Source organism: Coturnix japonica, unplaced genomic scaffold, assembly GCF_054131305.1.
Source record: "Coturnix japonica strain WE unplaced genomic scaffold, WE-NBRP24 Scf039, whole genome shotgun sequence".
Taxonomy (NCBI): domain Eukaryota; kingdom Metazoa; phylum Chordata; class Aves; order Galliformes; family Phasianidae; genus Coturnix; species Coturnix japonica.
The window spans coordinates 3,595,233-3,618,360 of record NW_028188942.1 but is presented as its reverse complement, the minus strand read 5'-3'; the positions used below and the strand labels follow the sequence as shown (position 1 = coordinate 3,618,360).

Sequence of the window (23,128 nt, the reverse complement as noted above, 5' to 3'; positions counted from 1 at the left end):
AGATGCTTCCTTTGACTTTAAGGATAGCAGTGCATTAACACACCAAAGGCTTTCCTTTATTCCTAGTTCTCCTATCTCCTATCAACCTCCAGCTACCACTAAAGTGATACAAGTTCTGTTTCTGTGACAGAGACATGAATATCCTTATCTTTTGATATCTCACATGTGCAAGAGGCAGAACTTTCTGTAACAGATCTTAAGCATAGAAGTGCTTCTTCCAGCACTCATGCAAAGGGAGAAGTAGAAATGTCCCTATGATTTAATCTTCCATTTCTAATTGAGATACCAGACTTGCATCTCAAGAGCATTAAGACATCCATGTTGTTCTTCCTCAGAACCAGTCCTGGCTGTGAAATCCCCCCTAACAACTGGTGAACCTGGAGGGGATGCCATGTTTACTATTGACCTTACAACAATGTGTTGCGGCACTTGGTACCTCAATGGTAAAGTCTTACAGGAAAGTGAGACCTGCATCATCAAGAGAACCCAAACTACTCCCAGCCTAATCATAAAGTAGGTCACCAAGAACGATGATGGAGCAGAAGTGAAATTTGTTGCCAAAAATGTTGATGTCAGCACCAAGATGAGAGTGAGAGGTATTTGCTTTGATCCTTCTCCTTTCCTCTTACAGTCAAGGCAGAGTTGCTGTGATCTGATGATTAGAACTGGGGCTGCAGGCATTCACTGACTGTACCAAATACCTGAAACTGCATCCCATGGACTGACGTGAGTCCTGGTAATGACCTAAACATGATAGCACTGAGTGTAGGGTAAGCCAGTCTACCCAGCTGCTTGGTATCTGAACCAGATTGCTTCATGCCAGCTGATGAATGTCTGCAGTTCACAGCTACTGGCCAGTGCATTCAGTCACCATGTTTACCACTGCATCACCATAGAGCAGTATTTTCAGCTCCAGGTTCAGATAGCCTTTCTGATTGCACTGGAATAGTTTAGAAGTAGGGGAGCAATCATTCCAATAATATCTCTATCAATCAGCTTTGCATGACAAAATATTACAAATAAACATTCATTATGGGAGGACTTGTTTGTCATTGGGTGGAAACCTCTGCAGAAGCATGTTTAGAGCATTATTAATCAGTAGAAGGAGATGTTTGGTTGATTTTTACTTAGTAAATCCGGCAAGAAGACCAAATGAAATATCTTGAATTGCTCAGCACTGACACAATGATGAGTGCAGGAACAGAAGGTGATACTTTTTTAGAGATCTTGCAGCAAATATTGACCACGTTAGCCTGATATAAATTGAAATAACGAGGCCTTTGCTCCTGACAGGTGCTGCAGTGAGATTTACCAATAAGAGCAAAGATGTAGAAAAGATCTCCGCTCGGCTGCATGTGGAGGCCAAACTGCAGGCTGAGCTTTCAGACACAGGCGCTACTGTGGAGTGGATGAAGGATGGGAAGGAGCTCGAGGCCAGTGAAAAATATGAACTGCACATTGTGGGGAAGAAACACACCCTGAAAATTCACAGCGTCTCAATGGATGATGCTGGAAGTTGTCAGTGCATCTGTGAGGGGGATAAAATGCTCTATCAGCTTTCAGTGAAAGGTATGTGACAGTCTGGGCTGTCCTCTTCCTGCCCAGGGCCAGCAGACTGCATTCACCTGACTCCCCAACAGTCCAGCTGTTGTCAGACAGCATCTGGGGTGTTTTCAGTGGCTGTTTTGACTTGAACTGGCCAATCTGCTTTGTAGAGCCATTTGATTTCTGTGTTCTGTCCTGTGATTCGTCCCTAAGATATAGAGGAAATCAAGGGAAAGATAGGAAAAAGAGCATCCCAGCCTTCCTGCTCTTCTGTCAGGGTGGCCACAAGAGATGATGTCAAGAGCTCTTTTTGTAGCAGTGATCCAAAATGTAGAAAACACCTGTGAAGAGTCACAGGAACTAAATTGATGGAGAGCAGAACTTCCTGCCAAGGCTTGTCAGCTAGTCTTAATTTTGCTTTTCTTCTCTCTCTTTGTCATGTTAGCATGATATTTCATACTGGCAGGTCTGTCCACAGAATTAACTGGCACAGGCTGCCCAGGGAGGTGGTGGGATCCCTGGAGGTGTTCAGGAGCTGTCGAGATGTGGCCCTGATGGATGTTATCAGGGGGCATGGTGGGGTGGGTTGGGGTTGGAATCAAAGGAGGACCCCCATGTATTTCATCAGGAAGCACTACTGGTAATAAGAACTTTGGAGCAAATCCTGGTAGGGCCACACTCAGCTGGTCCAGTCCAGAGGCTGTTTCTCCTTACTGCAGTATCTGCAGTGAAAACCAGCAGCTGCTTTTGTGTGGCTGGGCTCACATCCAGCAGTGGTGAGGGAACTACAATGATAAGAGACAGTTCCTGAAAAAATGAATGAAATTGGACTGTATGATAGGATGGAGTTAAATGTATTGACAGGATCTCAGTCATCCCAGTGTCCATCAGCTGGCTCTCGAGCTCCTAAATACAGGCATTCTGTAGAACGTTGTTGAATTTGTATTATACATGCGTGTTCTTGGAACTGCAGAACAAATGCATGCATAATCCAGACTTTGATTTTAGCAGCTCTGACTGCGCTGTCTCAACAGACCCAACTCAGTTGTGTGCGCTGTTTTGAAATGATATGTTAACAAGAAGTTGGAAAACAAGCTCAATTACCCTCAGTAAAATAGGACCGTGGACTTAGGCTTAAACTTTTGGCTAAGACAGTGGTGAGATTTTGAATCTTTGAAGTCAATTATTCCACTGTGTGTTAATAAGGGCCAGTTTTATCATCTAACTTTTGCACTCCAATTAATTTCCATAAAGGAATTCTGTTTTTCTTTTCAGTCCTAAGTGATATCTCCATCTTTTAGGCTCGATTTGTTTGCCAGGGGGTTACAGTGCAGTAATAGATACCCCCTCCATTGATTTCCTTCTAGTTTGCTTGTTCCAATTCTTTCCTCAGTTTTCCTATTTTAGACATTTTCTTGAAGCCTTGGGCTTCTTCCTTTGGCTCTGTCCCCTGTACAGTGTATGTCCTTCAACTTGTGGAGATAAGGTAATCTGGTACATGGTTTATAAAAGCTGCCAATTTGCCAGCTTCTGAATTAGAATCTAGCAATTAGAACTAGGACTAAACGTACACGTTTGATCTTATGATAAATGAATGCCTCATGGTCACCAATGTCCCTGCAGTTCTTTACCATCATATGTATTTTGAGTGTCCATATTTTGTTTCAGCACTGGCAGACTTCATAATCAAAGAGACAACTGGAGGAGTAATCAGGGCCGTTGCTGGAAAACAAGCTGAATTTGTTTCTGAGACCTCTGAAGCCAGTGTCATGGTGAAGTGGTACAAAAATGGCAAAGAAATCACGACCAGTAAGAAATTCACAATGGAAGATAAAGGGAAATTGCATAAGCTCGTGGCTTCAGCTGTAACGAAAGAAGACGAGGGAACATCTGCAAAATTGGAGATGACACTCTGATTTTTGATTGGAAAGTCTCAGGTAAGTTTGTGAGGCAAACATGGGATCACAATCCATGTAAAGCACTTCAGACTTAATTCATTTTATTTGTCCAGCCCTGTGGGTTTCCAGTATTTAGGACAAAGATTGCATAGCTCTATTGAAGCAATTCTGATCTTACTGTTGTCCCTATGCAAATCCACAGGATGAGCAAATAATGTAACTGTGTTGTGATGAATTCAGGACAGCCTTAGCTCCAACTGACGCTGGAGTCACGACTTGAGCCCTCACATCTGGGCTTCATTCTTCCAGTTCATGAATTGCCTCAGCGCTTACATCATCTTTAAACCTCTGACTGAAATGGTCTTAAGTTCTTAGCATTGGAATCCTGTCTCCTCTTTAGACAAATTAAACTCCATATTTGGAGAGTTCAGTGTCTCCTGCTGTACCCGAAGGATGCTGTGATCTCTGAGGTGTCTCCCTGAGGTGCTGTAGGCACAGCCATTAGCTCATAGTACAAGTAAAGCACTGTCAGGTCAAGCCTGGAGGAGTAATGCTTGTCACTGACCTGTTCCTGTTCAGGGTGGAGCTGGAGGGTAAAATAACACAAGAAATTGTCATTGAAATTCAATATCAGTGAAATTCAGCTGGCTGCATTCACAGAACCTGGCATTGAGATCTGTTTTCTGTTTTATATCTTGAGCCTATTTTCCATAACCCAGTCCTCATTTATGAACTGAAGCTCTACTGAAAGCCTTTCGCTGTGTATGCTCATGCTGCAGTACAGCGCTTGTGACCTCTAACAGCATATTCACGTTCCTCTGATCACAGGATCCTTAAGGTTGATTAAGACCCTCTAGTCCGACTGCTCACCCATCACCACCATGATGCTCACCATCAGCTTAGCTAAAAACTCAGCAGAGATGATAGATCAAGCACAACACTGGATTTGGGATGGCTAGAGATTCCTAAGATATTGAAGGATTGCTTGCAGGTGGTATTGGCTCAGGTATTCACCCTGCATCCCACCTCCTGTTCTGTTTGGTTGAGAATCATGCATTCTGCAATTTCACTTTGTAATTCAAAGACCCTGGCTTTATCTGTTGAAAAACTGATCTAAAACAAGCCAAGAAGACTCCGTTGGAACTGGTTGATGCAGAACAAAGGCATCCCCAAAGGACAAGTTGCACTGTTTGATGAACATTATCGGATAAGAGCTAAGCTAAGATTTAAAAAGTTCTGGGGCTGTCTCTGAGCATCAAATACAGAGGAAGCCTGCATGATTCCCTGAGAATGGATACCTCCTACTTTGGTGTAGGGTTAAGGGAACACTAGCAGTAACTCCTATCACAAAATGTCACATGGCTCAGACAAAAAAGCCATCAAGAGGGCTTAATTAGGAGCACCAAATGGTCGCAAGATGGTCTTAGGGCAGGGAAGTAATCTATCTATGTGACATTGATTGGTGCTATTACTTCTTCACAGCTTGACTCTAGAGGGACTGTTCTTCTTTGGTCACCTAGTTTTAAAACAATAGATGTCTCCTGTCTATTACAATTTTTAACGAATTATTTGTTCACTGATGCCATAAATGTGCCTGGCATAGCAATTGGCCTTGTTATATTCAGCGACTGAAAGCAACAGTTGTTGCTGTAAGAAATGCAATGCTAAGCTAGGTCTGCCTGTAGCTGACAGCCATCAGCTTGCTCCTCAGGCAGGTTCTGTCTGGATGGAATGAAGGGCATGAAATACTGATGTGCTCATCAAACGCTGCTTGTTAGCTTAGAGATAAAGTGTTGAATAGGTTTGTTCATGTATTGCAAACACGTTACTTAGCTACCTTCATTTTAGATTCAGAAGAACATGTGCAGAATACAGAATTGATAAAAAGAAATAAGAACTGTCTGCATAGAACTTACTCTTTCCTTACACAGGAGAATCAAGCAGATGTTTGTATGTGAGTACCTCCAGAGGTGAAACTCGATCACCCAAATGTAATGAGCAGAGACATTACAATCAGTTCTAACTTCATGTATCTTAATGCTGTGCTGAATAAGCCTGAGTCAGGATGTAAACCACTTTCTCTTTTTTTCTTCAGATGAAGCCATTAATTCTGTCAACAAGCCCAAAACGACTCCAGAAATATCAGTCAGTCCTTCTGAAGACCTGGAGCTGGTGTGTGAGGTGTCAGCTGCAAGCGGAGCTGTCGTATGGAAGAAAGATCAAACAGAGGTGAAGCAGGACCAGAGGACAACCATCATCTCCCAGGGGACGCACCTCAAGCTCATGATCAAAAATGTGACCCTGAAAGACCAAGGGAGCTACAGCTGTGAAACAAAAGATGACAAAGCAACATTCCAAGGGAAAGTCAGAGGTGAGAAAATGTTTGGAATCCTGGAGATAAAGGAATGCTTCATTTGGTGTGTCTTGCATTTGGAGGATCAACTTACAGCCTCTCTGGTGCAAAACACTTTGGCTATAGGACTTTCTTTGTCATCTAGTGTTATAGCAACACTTTTCTACATGTGCTTTTCCATCGAGGAATGAATTACTGCAACAAACCATAGGCAAGGAGGGTAACTTGTGCAGCTCTTGTAGTCAGCTGGTGTCTGCAGGGTTACAGTGCAAGAGCACACCAGGCATGCAAGGAGTGAGAAAAGGGGAGGTGTTTGAAGAGATCTGGTTACAAAATTTGAGTGACACAATTAGGTGGAAAATGCCACTAATCAGACTCATAAATGGCCTGGGTTGCAAAGCCCCACAGTGCTCATCCAGTTCCAACCCCCTTCTTCCTATGTGCAGGGTTGCCAAGCAGCAGCCCAGGCTGCCCAGAACCACATCCAGCCTGGCCTTGAATGCCTGCAGGGATGGAGCATCCACAGTCTCCTTGGGCAACCTGTTCTAGAGGGCCGTTCCCTTCTGATTTACTGGAAATGTAGAGAGACATGAGAAGAAAAAAAGATAAGGGAGGAGGTTCAGCAGTGCATGCAGGTGTTCTAAATCTCATGTCCAAATCTGCTATCAGACTGCGAAATGTTTAGCTTTGTGATATGATGTGATATGATATGATATGATATGATATGAAATGATATGCTTATCATTTCCCAAGGCAAAATAGAGGGGAAAGTATTTTCTTGTCTTAATGAGGCATCATGATGGTCCCTGTGAAGGGCAAGTATAGTGAAAATGGGGAACTGGAGTTAGCTCTGCAGCAGACTACAGCAAAATGGTGTGACTGTTGTGATGTCCCTGCAGAGAAAGAAGACGTGTTTACAAACAAGGACAAGGTACAAAAGGAGGTGAAGGCTGTACTGACTCAAAATGCCACGCTGAGCTGCGAGGTGGCCCAGGAGAAGACGGAGGTGAAGTGGTACAAGGAGGGGAAACTGATCACCTCGAGCAAGAAGTTCAAGGTGGAGTCAGAGGGCAAACAGCGTCGGCTGGTGGTGAGCCAGGTGGAGAAGAAAGATGCAGGGGAGTACAGCTGCGAGGCTGCTGGCCAGAAACTCACCTTCAAGATTCATGTAACTGGTAGGAAACACATTTTGGTTGATATTCTTTGATTATTCCATAGTCTGGCTGTGGAAACGTCTGTGTGAATGTGTCCTCTTGATTCTGCCATGAAACTGTTTTGGGGAGGATGAAAAGAAATGCTTACAAACGTGCAGCTAAAATGATTATTTGTTTTTAATAGTGTTTCATCCAGCTCTTCCCCTACGACTACTTTTAGAATGAGCTGTCCATAGATGTCCAACTGTGATTTGTACAATGTGCAACACTGCTCTACCAGTTGATATTTCAACAGTAGTAGTTACAGATCTCTACTGTGGCTGCACTGAGAAGGTTTGGTTGTCGGTGTCCTAAGAACTTTTAGTCAGAGGCATTGCACTTGCCTTTGGTTTGTTGAATCCCACGTTGACGACCATTCGTTCCATGTTCTGTAAATGTAATGATCAGTCGTGAATCCATTGATACCTTTCTAATTGTACATTTCTCATTAGTCTGAGAGTTTAGCACGGAGGCAGATCTCTCAGTCCAACTGCAGTAGAGATTGCTCTGGTGTCAGTATATTTTGCACAAGATCTGGTAAATTTTAACTTAGACTCCAGATAGCCATGGGCACATCAGCTGCATTCTGAGTGACCATTAGTGAGCTGGCTGATGACGAGGGTTTGTCTTCTGTTTTATTTGTAGCTGCACTCTACAGGTTTTTGCTCATAAGTCATCTTGTTCTCTGTTAACTTTACAGTTCTCATCTTGTATTCTGAGCTGATTAGGACAGGGAATCTGTTTTCTCCTCTTCTTTCTTATGGCAGTGAACACATTGGAGCTTAATCCTGGTCAAGGTTTGGCATTTGATCAGCTATGTGGAGGAGCAACTGTACTGGGAGTCTACTGCCTTTCTGCTCACACAGACCTGGTGTCCTTGCAGGGCATAGCTTGCGTTCTGTTCCCTTGTAAAGGTCACAGTCTTTGCTTTCTCCGTCTTGGGGCATTCTGCTCCTTCAGTCCCTGGTGTGCAATATATCTCTGCTCCTGTAGTAGACAGTTTTGCTGCTGCCTGTGGTGTAGACTCTAAACTATTAGCTCTTACTGTTCCCACACCACGTGGATGTGATTCTGGGGCCTTTGGATCTGTTCCGTGAGTTGTGTCGCTCATGCTTTTGGCTCAGGAAACTGGCAGTTTCAGCAAATAGTGGATTACAGAAAGGGTAGATTTGGGAGGTATCTGTCAGAGCAAATGAAACATGAACGTTGACAGAAAGACTATGGCAACAGCTGGAATCAACCAAGTTAATCCTCAGCAGCCAAAGCCAGCCCACGTCTTATTGCAGAGGTGTAGGGAGAAAACCCAGAAATGTAGTGCTTTTACACTTGAATTTTGCTAGCTGAGGGCTATTATTAGCTGTTTGCCTCAGAAACCAAAGGTTTTCTGTTCTCTTTCAGACCGGATGAGCTCATGGCTGCACAGGGTAATGTAATACCTCCTCCTCTGCCATACATGGAGAGTGCTTGCTTAGCTACCGTTTCTCACGTGTACCACTGTAACATGACGTGCAGGTCCAGCCCTCACTGCAGAATGATGTGGTGTGAAAGTCAGGAGGGATTATGAGTACTCTTGGAGTGGTTGGCTCTTTCACTACAGAAATCCTCATCTTACTAGCTTCTCCCAAAGTGCAATGGCTTTCTGAGTCTTAATTTGTCCTCTTACCATTGCACTCAGAAAGCTTTTCAGGGTTCCTCTACCCCAGGGTTCCACTGGTAGCACAGAACAATCCCATTTTAAGGACATGTTGAATGTTAGGTGCTGAGTGTTGAGCATTATGGGATGCAGATTAAACCTTCTTGCTTAAAAGAAACAAGTGCTGCACACCTTGGAAACCTATAGAAAACTAGAGTAAAAAGGGCTGATTCTGCCATCTAATTATCTCAGTATTTGTGGTGCATGCTGAAATCCTTATTTGAAGTGGGCCAAAGCTCCATTGCATTTGTGAGAAGTTTTGCATCACCTGGTTGGTCTAGGCCATGTTTGTTGTCTTGCTAATAAGCAAGCCTTCTGATCTTCATCAAATCATTGTGGTTGGAAAAGACCACAAAGATCCCCACATCCAGCCTCACCCCATCCCACCATGCACACTGCCCACGTCCCTCAGTGCCACATCTCCATGGTTATTGAACACTCCCAGGGATGGTGACCCCACCACCTCCCTGCAAAGCTGTGCCACCACATCACCATTCCTCTTCAGAAGAAGTTTTTCTTAACATCCAACTTGAACCTTCTCTGAAAATCATCAGTCAAAACAGGGGCTGTTGAAGATGGGCGGAGAGAATGATGCTTCTGCAGTCAATACAAGCAGGGAGGTCAAATGTAGAGTGTATCAACTGCATTCTTGCATTGGCTTGCTGCCCTGCTCCCTCGCCTTCAGTGGACTGCAGTGCTGGTGGTAGAGCTGTGGTGTGAATCCTGGGATTGCACATACTGCAACGGTCAGCAGCACAGGAACTTGAGCTGAACTTACCCTCCTGGGCAGCTGCTGCCACTCAGAATTCAGACAGCATGCAGAGGAGAAAGTCATGAAGGAAGGGAAAGGGATGGCAGCAGAAGGCTTCACAGAGTGACAGCGGGGAGGAAGGAGATAGGGGACAGGTCCTGGAAGGGTTTGCCATGACTGCTGGGGAGCAGGAGCCTTCCCGGTCACCTGAGCTGGGTATGCCTGAATATGCTTGCATGAATGATCTGAATGAGTGGTCTTCCATGTCTCCACTGCAAATAAAAGGCAATGTCAATGGAAGCCCATTTATTTAGGGTTTATCTGTTCTCCCACGCCTCAAATAGGAACTAGCATGAATGCTCTCAGCAACCAGTTGTTGGTAAAAGGAGAATCAGATAAAACAGTCATTAAAGTAATCAATAAAAGATTCAATGTATCAATCGATCCCACTTAGCAAAGCGATTAACTGAATCACCTTAACTGAAGTGTGTATGCCTAACTAATTATACTTGCTATCTTTCTGATGCTAACTCCATTTGTTGACACAAAGGGTAAGGTGGGCTTTAAACACTTTATTCTATATGTGTTAGGTATTAAGAGGAGATGACCTCAGCCAGTTCTCTGAAGAATCAGAGGTTGCTGAGAGTAGAAAACCATGCTTTATGCATAAAACCGAGCTACAAAACCTAATGTAGGCCAAATATTCACCATATTAAGGGCTATATCATTACCATAGTGTAGAGTCAAAAGATGGTTTTCTGCTCTTAAATTTCTATGGTTTCCTGATTTTGAGGTCTTCATAACTGAGCTGTACTTGGCTGATATCCAGTGTAGAGTGCAGCAATATCAAAAAGACACACAGATGAAGATCTGTCATTGTCTTCATTAGAAGAAAACTGAAAATTAGGAGTCCTAGCTGATAGTAAAGACTACCCAGAGGGATGGGATGACCACAGGGACTGTGCTGAGGATGCATTATAATGTGTGATAAACACTGTGAAGCAGTGTTGCTCCAGGAAATGGTCCAATACAACATAGAAGCAACTTTTAATGTCTTCTAGTCACAAGCTGTTCATATCTAATATATATTTTACCCAATGTTTTCCAGTTCCAGAAGCAGAGGATGCCTTTATCAACAAGCAGAAGGTGCAGAAGGAGGTGAAGGCTGCACCAACAGAAAATGCCACGCTGAGCTGCGAGGTGGCCCAGGAGAAGACGGAGGTGAAGTGGTACAAGGAGGGGAAACTGATCACCTCGAGCAAGAAGTTCAGGGTGGAGTCAGAGGGCAAACAGCGTCGGCTGGTGGTGAGCCAGGTGGAGAAGAAAGATGCAGGGGAGTACAGCTGCGAGGCTGCTGGCCAGAAACTCACCTTCAAGATTCATGTCACAGGTGAGAGAAATTGTTTCGACTGTATTGAAGCCCCCAACAAAGAAGGAAGGGAAGGTTAAGTGGTTTGACACATTCAACCCCAGCATTCAGTGATGTAGACGGTGCTTAAATTCTGTTTAATTCGTGTACTTTCTGTTTGCCTTCCGAAGCTATGAACACAGAGGACTTGGGTAGCCTCAGCTTAAGACAGGCTGGAAATAATTTGGGAATTTCCCTGGGGATCTCAAGTAGATGCAATGATAGCAAAATGAGAAGTCAATAATTACAGGGGAAATTAAAGGTTATTAAAGATATCTTCAGGGCACAAGCACACCCCTGCAAATGCTTCTTCCTAAATAGTCTCAGAGACAGCATTTGGTCACAATGCTAGACGGCGGCACTGGTGGTTTCTATTAAATTAAAGAAACCTTCAACTAAAAAGGTTTTCCCGTATTTTCTTTTGTTTTCTTCTCTATAGCAGGTACAAAAGAAATGCTTAAAAATAGAAAGCCTTCAAGCTGGTGCTTTTCTTTCCAGAAATGGAGGAAGACAGGTGTTCATTTATTAGGAGAGTCTGATAAGAAAGTGGAACAAGGCTTTTTACCAGGGTCTATAGCAACATAAGAAGGGGCAATGGTTTCAAAAGTGAAGAGGGTAGACTCAGTTTGGACATGAGAAAAGTTCTTTATGATGAGGGTGGTGATACACTGGAACAGATTGTCCAGTGAAGGTTGTGGGTGAGTCATCATTGGAGTGTCCAAGGCCAGGCTGGATGGGGACCCTGGGCAGCCTCATTTAGTGAATGATGTCCCTGACCACGGCAAGAGGTTGGACTGGATGATCTTTAAAGCTTCCTTCTATACCCAAACCGTTCTATGATTCCATAGGGGAAACCATTTTATTACTGCCTCTGAAAACTCAGGAGATATTAGAACTGTTTTCAGAAATAAGTAGGTGAGAAAAATACATTTCCTCACTATGACTTAATCACAAACAGAATTTAACCTTGACCCTCACCTGGCTTTTGCTGGCAAAGCAACTTACAGCTGTCAGCTTGTTTGGACAATTTAATGCCTGTCCCCTTGTATGAAACAGACTTTTCAATGACTGCGTATGCTGGTGTGCTGCTGGACAGTGGGGAAAGGGGTGTTTTTTAATTTTTGAAGATTTTGGAACATGATACTGGTGGAAATGAAAACAAGTTTAGGGCTATCTAAGCTGTTTTGGTCTGGCAGGGAGGAAGTTCTTCACTGGCAATTGATATAGTTCAGATGTTGGCATTCAGTTCTGGATGGGAGATCACAATGTGAACCACTGATTGATCAGCTGAGGCAAGTGTGGGGTCAGCTGTGGGAGCACAGGTGAAAGTTATGTAGCTGTGCTCCCTGGAGGGGTGGAGTTCAACTCCACCTCCTCTGAGACCTCATTTAAGGGCTGACCCTCACTGAGGCAGCATCTCTTGGAGATCGCTCACCAGGGAGGATCACCTCAGCTCTGGTGAGTTCCCTTTTCCTTATATCTTCTGTATTTCTACCATTTTGCTTGTAATTGTTATCCTTGTTAGTACCAGCATAGTTACTGCCAATACATTTGGCGAGCCAGCCAGGAGCCACTGACTGGTGGCTCCTGGTAAGGGGTGTCTGGTAAGACAGGTGTTGTCTGAAATACAGCAGAGATCACTAAGGTAAAATCTAGTCTCTATTATACTGTGATCCAGGTGCAGTAGTCTGTGCTGAGGTTTTTCCCCTATACTTGATTGCCTGGGTTTGTAGCAAGTATGTGGTTTTAGTATGGCACAAAGACCTGTTTCAGTCTGTCTGTAGAATAATAATTACTGATATATGTACAGTGGAAGCAATATTCAAGATATTATTCAAATCTCTCCTGTGCCTGAGATCCCAAACTGTAATTCTTGTTCACCGAAACATTTGACTAAGATAAGTATGTGCAGTGAGGCTGGAGTGCATGTTCTACGTGCAACCTTTCATGGCAGGAGAAGCAGGAACTTCTCCTAGTAGTACACTGCCTGTTTACTATGCCTTTATGTTGGAGGCTGCATCTGGATAGGTGAGTCTGCTACTCACAGTAAGAGACCTGGTAGAGCTGACTATTGCCAGAGCTCAAAGTAAGATAGATATCTGCAAATCACACACAAAGAACAAAGGACTGCGTTGGTGAGCATATTTCCTTTGTGCCTTTGACAGTCACAGTTGTGGCAATGGTAGAGGCCATGAGGAGTCTGTTCAGGAAGCCAGGAGTACTGTTCTGGGTCATGAAAAGGCAGCCAGTGGTTTGACTATCACATGTTTATGTGTTTTGATGTTTCACAGTGGGTCTTAAGCAAAAGGAACTCAGGTTTTGGTTGCCTGCAGGTCAGATGTTCTTTAGGGTTCAGTATGTTTGCATAGTGACTTGCAACCATGGGACTGGTGTTCAAGGACCCTCTTGGTTCCTTCAGTTCCTAGGTTCTTTCTTGCCTAGATTTGACACTTAGTTTCAACAGAAGAGCTGATATTCTCTAGTGAAGGCTATTAGTTTGGGCACAAGTGGTAACCTAAACCTGTTCCAACCTGTACATACAAACCTGCAAGATGGTCTCATTTCAGTCCTTCTGTTTTTCTTTTCTTCCCTCAGAGCTAAAACCTGTGTTTATAAACCAGGAGAAGGTGCAGAAAGAGGTGAGTGCTGCCCTGGCAGCAAGTGCCTCCCTCAGCTGTGAAGTAGCACAGGATCCAACCGAAGTAAAATGGTACAAGGATGGAAGACTGCTTGCCTCCTCCAGAAAGTTCAGAATGGAATCTGTGGGCAAAACACGGCGTCTGGTTGTGGAGCAGCTGGAGAAGAAAGATGGTGGAGAATACATCTGCGAGGCTGCTGGCCAGAAGATGACCTTCGAGCTGGAAACAACTGGTGAGCATTCAGAAATTCTCAGCCAGGATTTTGTAGCCTTGTTGTGAACTGGGTTTTAGGGTGAAATCTCAGTTTTCTTTGCACCTGACAGTGTGAGAATTTGCTCTGGCCCTTTGTGTACCTCCCCGGTGCTCAGCTGTTCCTTCCCTTACTTGGGGATAACATCATTTATTCAAGGTGATGTCCAAACGGGCTTGTTAACAGTCCTCCACAGTGCTTTAAGCTGTCATATGTCAGCCAGAATTTATGCATGTTCTATAGCCATTCCTACATGTTGAAAACACTGCACTGTGCTTAAGCTTCAGCATATGTTCCAGTAAGTACAGTTCCATTAATTCTAGGAAATTGGGTGAATTAAGCATAGATCTGAAGGCTGCCTTTGCCCAGTGCAGAGATGGAAGGACTAATGTAGTTTTGACTTGATATTTTCCCTTCTAGGATGGGAAGGAGCTCTGTCAAAGTAAAAAGGTGGGCATTACTTCCCAGGGAAATAAGAGAAGTCTCATTATTCACAGGCGGTGAACTCTCATTTTCTCTCTCAGTCTGCAACCAGGCTGGGTTGCTGTTTCAGTACTGGCTGTTTTATGCAGGAACTCTGCTCCTGAGGTTAATCCAAGTTGTATCCAGGCCCTTCAGAAGGAAAGGGAAATAGCAGCACAGAAATATGGTCTGATTCTGACATAAATAAGTGCAGACCTGGAGAGTTAAAAGGGATTGTGTGATGTTCAAGGGACTTTGAAGCAAAGATGTCCCCTAGGTAAGATTTGTGGCTGACAATCCCCATACATTGTGGGCACACAAGCTAAGGAGAGACTAGTGATGAGCATGCAGAGAAGCCAATGGTTCAGACAGGTTTGTAGTGACACGACATTGTAGAGTTCTGTCTAGTTCTCCTTGGCATAGTTTGGAAAATGAAGATGAGGTGATGGTGGTAACCAATATGGCTTCATCAAGGTCAAGCCATGCCTGACAAACTTGGTGGCCTTTCATGATGGAGTAACAGCATCAGTGGATAATGGGAGAGCAACTGACATCATCTACTTGGACTTGTGCAGAGCATTTGATCCCGTCCTGCATGACATCCTGGTCACCAAACTGGAGAAAAATGGTTTTGATGGATGGACCAGTTGCAGGATAGGGAACTGTCTGGATGGTCACACTCAGAGAGCTGCAGTCAATAGCTCAGTGTCCAGATAGAGGGTGGTGTTGGGACCAGTGTTATTTAACATTTTTGTAGGCAACATGGACAGTGGAATCAAATGAAGCCTCAGCAAGTTTGCAGATGACACCAAGCTGAGCGGTGCTGTTGATGTGCTAGAGGGAAGGGATGCTACCCAGAGGGACCTGGACAGGCTGGAGAGGTGGGCCCTTGGCAGCCTCATGAACTTGAGTGTGGCCAAGTACAAGGCCCTGCACCTGGGTCAGGGCAATCCCAAGCACAGGCACAGGCTTAGAGGAGAATGATTTGAGAGAAGCCTTGACCCTGAGGAGAAGAGTTGGTGTGGAGGGAGATGTCCCTGCCTATAGCAGGGGGACTGGAACTAAATGACCTTAAAGATTCAGTCAGTTCTATTGTTTTTCTACCCTTAATTTTGCTTGAAAGGTTTTAGAATAAATGAGGTTCTGGTTTCCATGAAAACTGTTTGCAGGGAGCTCCATTGTAGCTAGTAAGTCTATCTTTAAGTTCAAGGGCAATAATGCATTGACTGTGTTGAAAAGGGAAATGACTCAGGAATGGATGATGGTTTAGAATAAAACATAATCCTACTTATTTTCTATGCAAATATGTGTAAGGAAAAGATGCTGCACTCAGTTCTGGAAATACCCTGACAAATATATCTCTACTGTTTCACAGCTGGAGATATCAAGATTGTTAAACCACTGGAAGATGTGGAAGTGAATGAATATGGGAGTGCATCTTTTGTCTGTGAGATTTCACACGATGAGGTTCAGAGCCAGTGGTACAAAGATGACAACAAGCTGAAGGCTGATGACAACATTAGAATGCAGCAAGATGGTAGGGTGTAAGAGGGGGATCTTTCTCCTGAGTGGGGGGTGGGTTGGAGATCAAGCATATAAGACATCTGAAATGAAGAGGGTTCAGAAGCGAGTTCCCCTTTTGTTTTGGGACTGAGGTTTAGGTGGAACAAGTGACATGGTGGGATGCTTAGTGTGGGAAGTGTGATGCTATCCCACCATCCCACACTGCTGGGAGCAGGTAGGAAATGAGTGCAGTTATTTCCAAAGTGTGGGTGAACAGGGCAGTCAGTTCACCTCTCCAAAGAGGTTTTGTCTGACAGTGAGTGTGATCCTTCTGTATCAGGTACTTTGAAGGTGACGACAGCCACATTCGGTCAGTCCTTGTAGAAGCCATGTTTAGATTACGCTTTGGTGGGGATGTGGACGTGGGGGAATGGGTGGTTTCATTGACATGAGAGAACAGGCAGTGATGCTGTGAAACCAGATGGATGATGCTCAGCCTGGCCATGTGCCTCAGAGCTCTTTGCTCATGGAAGCCAAGTGTAGTTGTGGGTTTGCTCTCAAGAGCACAGTTTGGTAGGGATGAGTTGGTGGCTGGACTAGATGACCTTAGTGGTCTTTTCCAGCCTTAGTGACTCTGTGGTTCTCTGCTTCAGGAAAGAGCTACTCGCTGACTTACACACGTGTCCATGTCAAGGATGCAGCAGAAATAAAATCTGTAGCAGAAAAGGCAGAATCTCGTGCCCATCTTACAGTTAAAGGTAATTATGCTTCTGATGACGATTTTGATTAAATTATCTTATGTTATAAACGAGCTAACATCCTTTGCTTTAATGTCAAGGAAGTTAAACACCACCAGGACCTTTCACAGAAATAAAAACTCCTACCTACCTACCTTTCTGCCCACAAAATATCCAGCTTCTCTTTTGGAATTTACTTTTGCAAAGAAAGACCGATTATTTTCTTAGGAGGTTGATTTTCTATGTTTAGACTTCAGATTTGTGTTTGAACGTTGAGGGATAAAAAACATAGCTTGACCTTTTCTTCATTTTCTCCTGCTGTTTGAAAAGAACACAGGGTTTTGGTTTTTTTTTTAATATATACAATGTTAGGGTATATATATGATGTTAAGTGTGGTAAAGAAAAGGGAGACATTTGAGTTAGCACACTACTCAAGAGTTCAGTCCCCAGCTTTGCCACTGTTACCATTATAAGGGCAAGAAAATCCTGGAAAATGAATTTCTCCTAAGTAGAGTCATTACATTTGAGCTACAGAGACCTTTACTAGGTGAAAACTTGTTGTTCAGAGCTAAGTTGCTGTATTTAACCAAAGTAATTATCAATGTCCGTGTTTCAATGAACCTCTTTTCCATTTCGTAATGCGAGGAGTTTGATATCGGGATGGGAAGGTCATGGTTTGATTTAGATGTTGGACTGGGAATCAGAAGATCTGGGCTCTTTTCAGATTGTCAGTCTTATTGTCTGACTTCTTAACAACATTCTTTTCTTTCTATTATTTTTTAATGATGTTTCAAGGCATTCTGAGCTGATAGGTGTAGTGTTCATGTGCAGTAATGCTGACGTGAGTAAGTGGGGTGATAATGTAAGGGTTTTTTACATTCCTTCTAAATCTCTGCTTTCTCTTGTTCCATCCTTCTTAAAGAGCAATCCATTCATCTAGTAAAGGAGCTGTGTGATGACTATGTGACTGAGACTGAAAAAGCCAAATTTGAATGCGAGATATCCATTCCTTCTGTGAAACCTCCCAAGTGGTATTCCTACGTGGGGAAGTCTTACAGGCTGGCAGAAACTTGATTATGCAGCAAGAAGGCACCATCCACCAGCTGACCATACCGAAAACCACCACTGATATGACAAGCACCATTCAGTTCTCAATTGGCAAATCCAAATCCACAGCCAATCTGCTTGTCAGAGGTAACATATCCAGGCTTGGTTTACATCATGAAGATGAAGAATTAATTAACGTACAGCCTTCCTTCACTGGGGTCTTTGAAATATTGTGTGTGTGTCTGGAGGGTCTGCTCCATTTCCAGTTCAAAGTCGTTGGACACTAAATGAGACAGCTGCATCTCAGTAAAAGATCTGTATGAATAGTTGTGATGTGCTTACTATTCAGATCTACAGAGCTGAGGTTTTGTCCTTGGCTATACCAAAGAAGTCAAATCAGGTGAAATTAATTGTATTTCTGAACTAGACAAGTTTAAGTTTGGTAGCACCTAAATTTGATGCAGTTTGTCATTGATTTCACCTGAAAGAAACTTCCAGGCTTTTTATCTGCTGTTGTCCCCAGCATAAGAGTCTCCATTCACACCCTAAAGTACTTGTTATATTTTCAACTCACTCTTATTTGAATAAAAGCCTCAACAATTGGGAGCAATTTAATAAGCACAGAACAAGAGCTGGACCTTGCATTTGGTAGATAATATACAGTATTACTTTATAGAAATGTAGTCAATGGCATTCCCTATAGACAATCGTTTGTTTTATTTTTAGAGTCGTTCAAAGAACCATTGTGAACTTGACATTAATTGGAGTGGAATACACGCAAGAGACTTTCCTCTTCTTCCAATTGTCCTCATCCTTTCTTCTCTTCCACCCCTGCTTTTCAGATTACCATATAGAAATCACCAGGAAGTTGGAGGACAAGACAGCTTTGGAACATCATTCTGTCATCCTGTCCTGTGACTTCAGGCCTTCTCCAAAGGTTGTGAAATGGTTCAAGGGCCACACACTCATCAAGCCCTCTGAGAAGTACAAGATCAAGAGGGATAAGCATTCAGCAGAGCTCCTGATTCTGAAGCTGAAGCCCGATGATGCTGGTGTGTACAAGTGCAAGGCAGGAATTGCAGAGACTGAGGCCACGCTGACAGCTGAAGGTATGAGCAGGGAGGGTGGCCTCTTCCATGTCCTATTTCACCTCTGATTTCTCTTCTCTTGGTTGATTTCTGCCGTTCTCTCCTGCTAACTTTATAAATGTATTATCTTCACTGAGAAGATTACACAAAGATCATCTAGTCCAACCATTCTACCACATCCCAGTATGATTTATAGTAACAGTGGTAACAGTTCACCTTGTTTCCCCACAGCCCGCAATGTAGAAGTAACGAAGCACCTGCAGGATGTGGAAATTGAAGAAGAGAGCTCTGCTGTCTTCTCCTGCGAGCTGTCCCATAATGACGAGGACGTGGAATGGTTCCTGAATGGCAACCTCCTTTACACCAACAATTACAAGGACATCAAGAACGTTGGCAATTGCTGCACACTGACAATGAAGCAGGTTAAGCCTGAGGATGCTGGCACAGTGACAGTGAAGTCAGACAAGGTGTCAGAAAGCGCACCTGAAGGTGATAGGTGGGTCTGATCACACCCCTCCTGGATGTAAGAGATGCTAAGGAGCTCCAGTTCATTCTATTGTGCAGCAGTCCTGCTTCTAAAGCTCACCTCTCTGGGGTGACAAGTCATCAGAGGCTTTCTTCCAGTGGAAGGTTCCATTGCAGCAGATATCAACGAAGGAGGATGGTTTTGGTGTCCTGCCAAAGCATTCCATTGCTTTTTATCATCATTTTACTTAACACAAGAAGAGTTACAAGAGCAATTTCTTTTACTGCTTCAGTAACATGCAGTGTCAATGCTGTTGTCTCCAAGGATTTATGACTGCAGGGAGAGATCATTCAGTGTGTGTTTTGCCTCTGGGATGACTAATGACCAGGCTGTGAGCAACCTGATCTAGCTGTGAATGTCCCTTTTTATTGCAGGGGAGCTGGGCTAGATGGCCTTTAAGGGTCTCTTCCAATTCTAAGGGTACTGTGATTCTAATCTGCTCTCCCCAGCAATTAAGCTCTTTTACTCTGTGCGCTCAGAGTTTGAAGGATTTCCTCTTTCTCCTTTCTTTTGCATTTGGTGGAAGTTTTTTCCCTAGTATAAACATCTGATGTGTGAAGTAGAAGATAGATAAAAGGAGTCAATAAAACAGGAAAATCAAAAGTGTTCAGCAGCTTATCCTCTTAATCCTGTGGCCTGCTGTATGAGCTCTGCTCCATGTGAGGGCAATGCCAGCTCTCCAGCTTTAGAAGAGCTGCATCCCAATTACTTCATATGATATCAGTCCCACCCACGGCAATGCAGGCTGTCCCTCCTATTCCCTGTATTCTCCTACTGATTAGTTCAGAATTCCATAAAGTGCATTCAGTCAACACACATGAAACCAATTTATGTTCTATATTGGTGTCGTCAGTGCTGGTAAAGATTTATTGATCCCTCTTTAAAAATCTGAAAGCAACTGGAAATGTCTCAACTTCTGTATCACATTGTTCTGTTTTGCCCTTTTAATTGCAGAGAAGTCTGCTGTCTTCGTGAAGTCCTTGGATGATGTTTTTGGTGAGGAGTGGGGTGTGATTAAATTGGAATGCGAAGTCTATAAAGAGAAGGTCAAACCAGTGTGGAAGAAGGACGGTGTTGTGCTCACTTCTGGCAACAAGTATGGGCTGGTACAGTCTGGGAAGACCCTATATCCCCTTATCCATGACTTCGAGAAGTCAGATGCAGGTTTCTATACCTGTGATATTGGCACTGATGTTGCCAAATCAAAGGTCGGCATTCAGGGTAAGTACTGTGGAAAGTAAAGGAGTGCTGAAAGCACATTCAGTGTGGTCACTATGTCTTACACCTATTCCCCCACGAGCCTTAATAGTTTCTACAATAGAAGTGTATTACTGCAATTTAGCACAGTGATGTCTGGAAAATTCCCATTGCTTTTGATGTAAATGTATCTCATTTTGCCATGAAAATCACCAAACACATCAAGAATGTCCTGGAAATATTTCCTTTCTAAACATCCCTAAAATGGAGAAATGGTTTGAACACCAGTAGGGGTAGGATGGTAACAAATTAGCTAATAGAAACATTTAATTTCTTGTCATAGGCAAAACCCTTTTTCTCACGCAGCATCCTAGAGTTGTCCTCTCTGTTAGGTTGTTCCCTCTGTAGCTCATTGAATCTTCATTCTGCTCCATGGACTGAGCTGCTCGCCTTGTAGTTCTTCCAGAGCAAAGACAAGAGATTCACGTCTCTTTTTTTTTTATAGCTTTCTGGTAATTCTGAGTGGAGATGTCTTAGAGAATACATCAGTGAGGAACGCAGCCATGTTCTGCAAATCCTGAGTTAAAACACCAGTACTGCTACTCATGTCAGTCACAAATGCCTTTTCTCCATATAAACCTCATACTAACGTATCTCTTACCTTCCAGAGCTGAATAGTGGCATTACCAAACGGCTGAAAACCTCTGAAATCCAGGAGGGAGAAGATTGTACTTTTGAATGCATTCTGTCCCATGAAAGCATTGATGAGTTCAACTGGACACTGAATGGAAGCAGAGTGGAAAATGGTAGGCGATCTAAAGCTTCTAACGTGAGTCGGAAATATACTCTCATTATCAAAAGTGTGACTCCTACTGACGCTGGGGAAGTCGTTTTTACTGCCCGTGGTCTAACCTCCAAAGCCTCTCTGTCTGTGAAAGGTAATGAGATGGGAGAGATTCTGGGGTCTGATTCCTTCAACTGTCTTCTGATAAGATTGTCGTGAGAGCTAACTCATAATATGGTTAAAGTGAATAGCAACCTTCTACTTGAACCTCGAAGCACTGAGAATTTCTCTTAAAAATAAGTAAAAGGACAAAACATTTTACACAAATGTGAGAACTACCCAAAGCACTGGGGTAGTGTTGGAAATGGGCATCTCACTACAGCTTGTTCCATTAACAGTAAATCAGGAATGATCTGTTGAGGGAACTGTGGGAGCAAATATCCTCTAAGTATAAGCTGAAGGGATGGCCTTCACATCATCTAGCTGTACAACAAATTCCTATCTAGAGCATGTGCATCTGAGAGCATCATCCGAGGCTCCCAGTGTGATGAGTGGAGAGAAGAAAGAGGCAGTTTTCAGACATGGTTCATCATCCTCAATTGGGTAGATTTAAGAGAGAATTAATGGTGCCTGGAATTCTATTGTCTGTACTTTGCAGATTACTGCTGGCTGTAGGATGGCGTCTGTTGCAAGTGCCTCTCTAACTTATCTCCAGCATGTAGATGCATGTATTTTGAGAGAGGCATCCTACCCTAAGTGTATGTTACTCAAAAAGCATGTTTTCTTCCAGGAAAACCTACTGAGGTTTCAAAACAGCTGGAGGATAAGACAGCAGCAGCAGGGCAGGACATCAGCCTGAGCTGTGAGCTGTCAAAACCGGATTTGAACATCAGGTGGTACAAGGATGGCAAAGCAATCAGAAAAAGCCAGAAGTACGACTTGCAGCAGGAGGGAACTGGGGCCATTCTGATCATCCATGACTCTACTGCCAAGGACAGTGGGGAGTACCCCTGTGAGACAGAGGACTCTGAAACAAAAGCCAGGGTCACTGTGCAAGGTGAGTTGAAAAGCACGCTGGGGATGGCATGTAGAGAAGTCAAGGTAAATATCTGCAGCCTGTGGGTGATGTTTTTCTCTTCTGTTTCCTTGAGCAGGATCAATTCTTAGTTTTCAGAAAATACGGTGGATTAAAATCTTTTCCTTAAAATAATCTGGAAACCGAATGATTCTCCAGTGTGATGTGGATCTGGGCAGCCTGGTCTAGTGGTTGGTGGCCCCTTGACAGGGGGTTTAAAACTAGAAGCTCTTTCAGGTCCTTTCCTACTCAGGCCACTCTATGATTCTGTGATCATTCTATGGTTCTATGATCTTGGTTGTTAGTGAGCCAAGAAAAGATGTCAATCTGAATTAGTCTCTATTGAATATGTGTAATCAAAACTATATGCAGTTTATCAGATGATATCCTACCAGCGCATGTATAATGGTATTGAACTTTCCAGATATCTACTGGAATTATCAAACCTATGTAAATGGGTGGACTCTGTGGTCTTCTTAGACTCTTTGCATCTCTATGTGATATTCTGAAATGAGGGCAAAGGAGATTCAGGACACCTCTGTATGCTTGGGACTTGTTGTGGTAACAAATCCCTTTGTCCTACACCCTCATCCTTTTTTTTTTCCTTCCAGAAAAACCTAATTACTTTATCAAGGAACTTTCAGATGTGAAAATTGAAGAAAGTGGAAGTGCACTTTTTACATGTCAGAGCGAGAAAGCCGCATCCTTCGTCATATGGAGGAAAGGCATTGCTGAGCTCAGGCCTGGCAGGAAATACAAGAGGGCACAGAAAGGACGAGACCTGCAGCTGTGCATAAAAAATCTGGAGAAAAGTGACAGTGACGTGTACACCTGTGACATTGGTGATGCCCAGTCCACAGCCAAGCTGGTTGTACAAGGTATGTGTGAGAGCCATATGACTGCGCATCCTGTTTCTCCACTACCAAGACATTATCCTGGTAGAATTTGTACATTTATGGCAGGTCTTTGGGGCTGCAG

General features: G+C 43.5%; 1 protein-coding gene across 1 annotated transcript; it reads left to right on the top strand.

Annotated features, from left to right (window-relative positions):
• The first annotated feature begins 3,389 nt into the window (after positions 1-3,389).
• LOC146753283 (obscurin-like protein 1) lies at positions 3,390-7,003 on the top strand. Its single transcript, XM_085530833.1, has 3 exons — positions 3,390-3,482; positions 5,539-5,814; positions 6,696-7,003. Exons 2-3 carry the CDS (start codon positions 5,727-5,729, stop codon positions 7,001-7,003), a joined length of 396 nt encoding a protein of 131 aa, XP_085386959.1. The 5' UTR covers positions 3,390-3,482; positions 5,539-5,726.
• The last annotated feature ends 16,125 nt before the right edge of the window (positions 7,004-23,128 follow it).

Excerpts from the sequence above, each read along its gene's own strand:
- LOC146753283 (XM_085530833.1), top strand. The coding sequence starts at position 5,727 with ATGATCAAAAATGTGACCCTGAAAGACCAAGGGAGCTACAGCTGTGAA. Across the intron at positions 5,815-6,695 it reads ATTCCAAGGGAAAGTCAGAG|AGAAAGAAGACGTGTTTACA; the intron begins GTGAGAAAATGT and ends ATGTCCCTGCAG.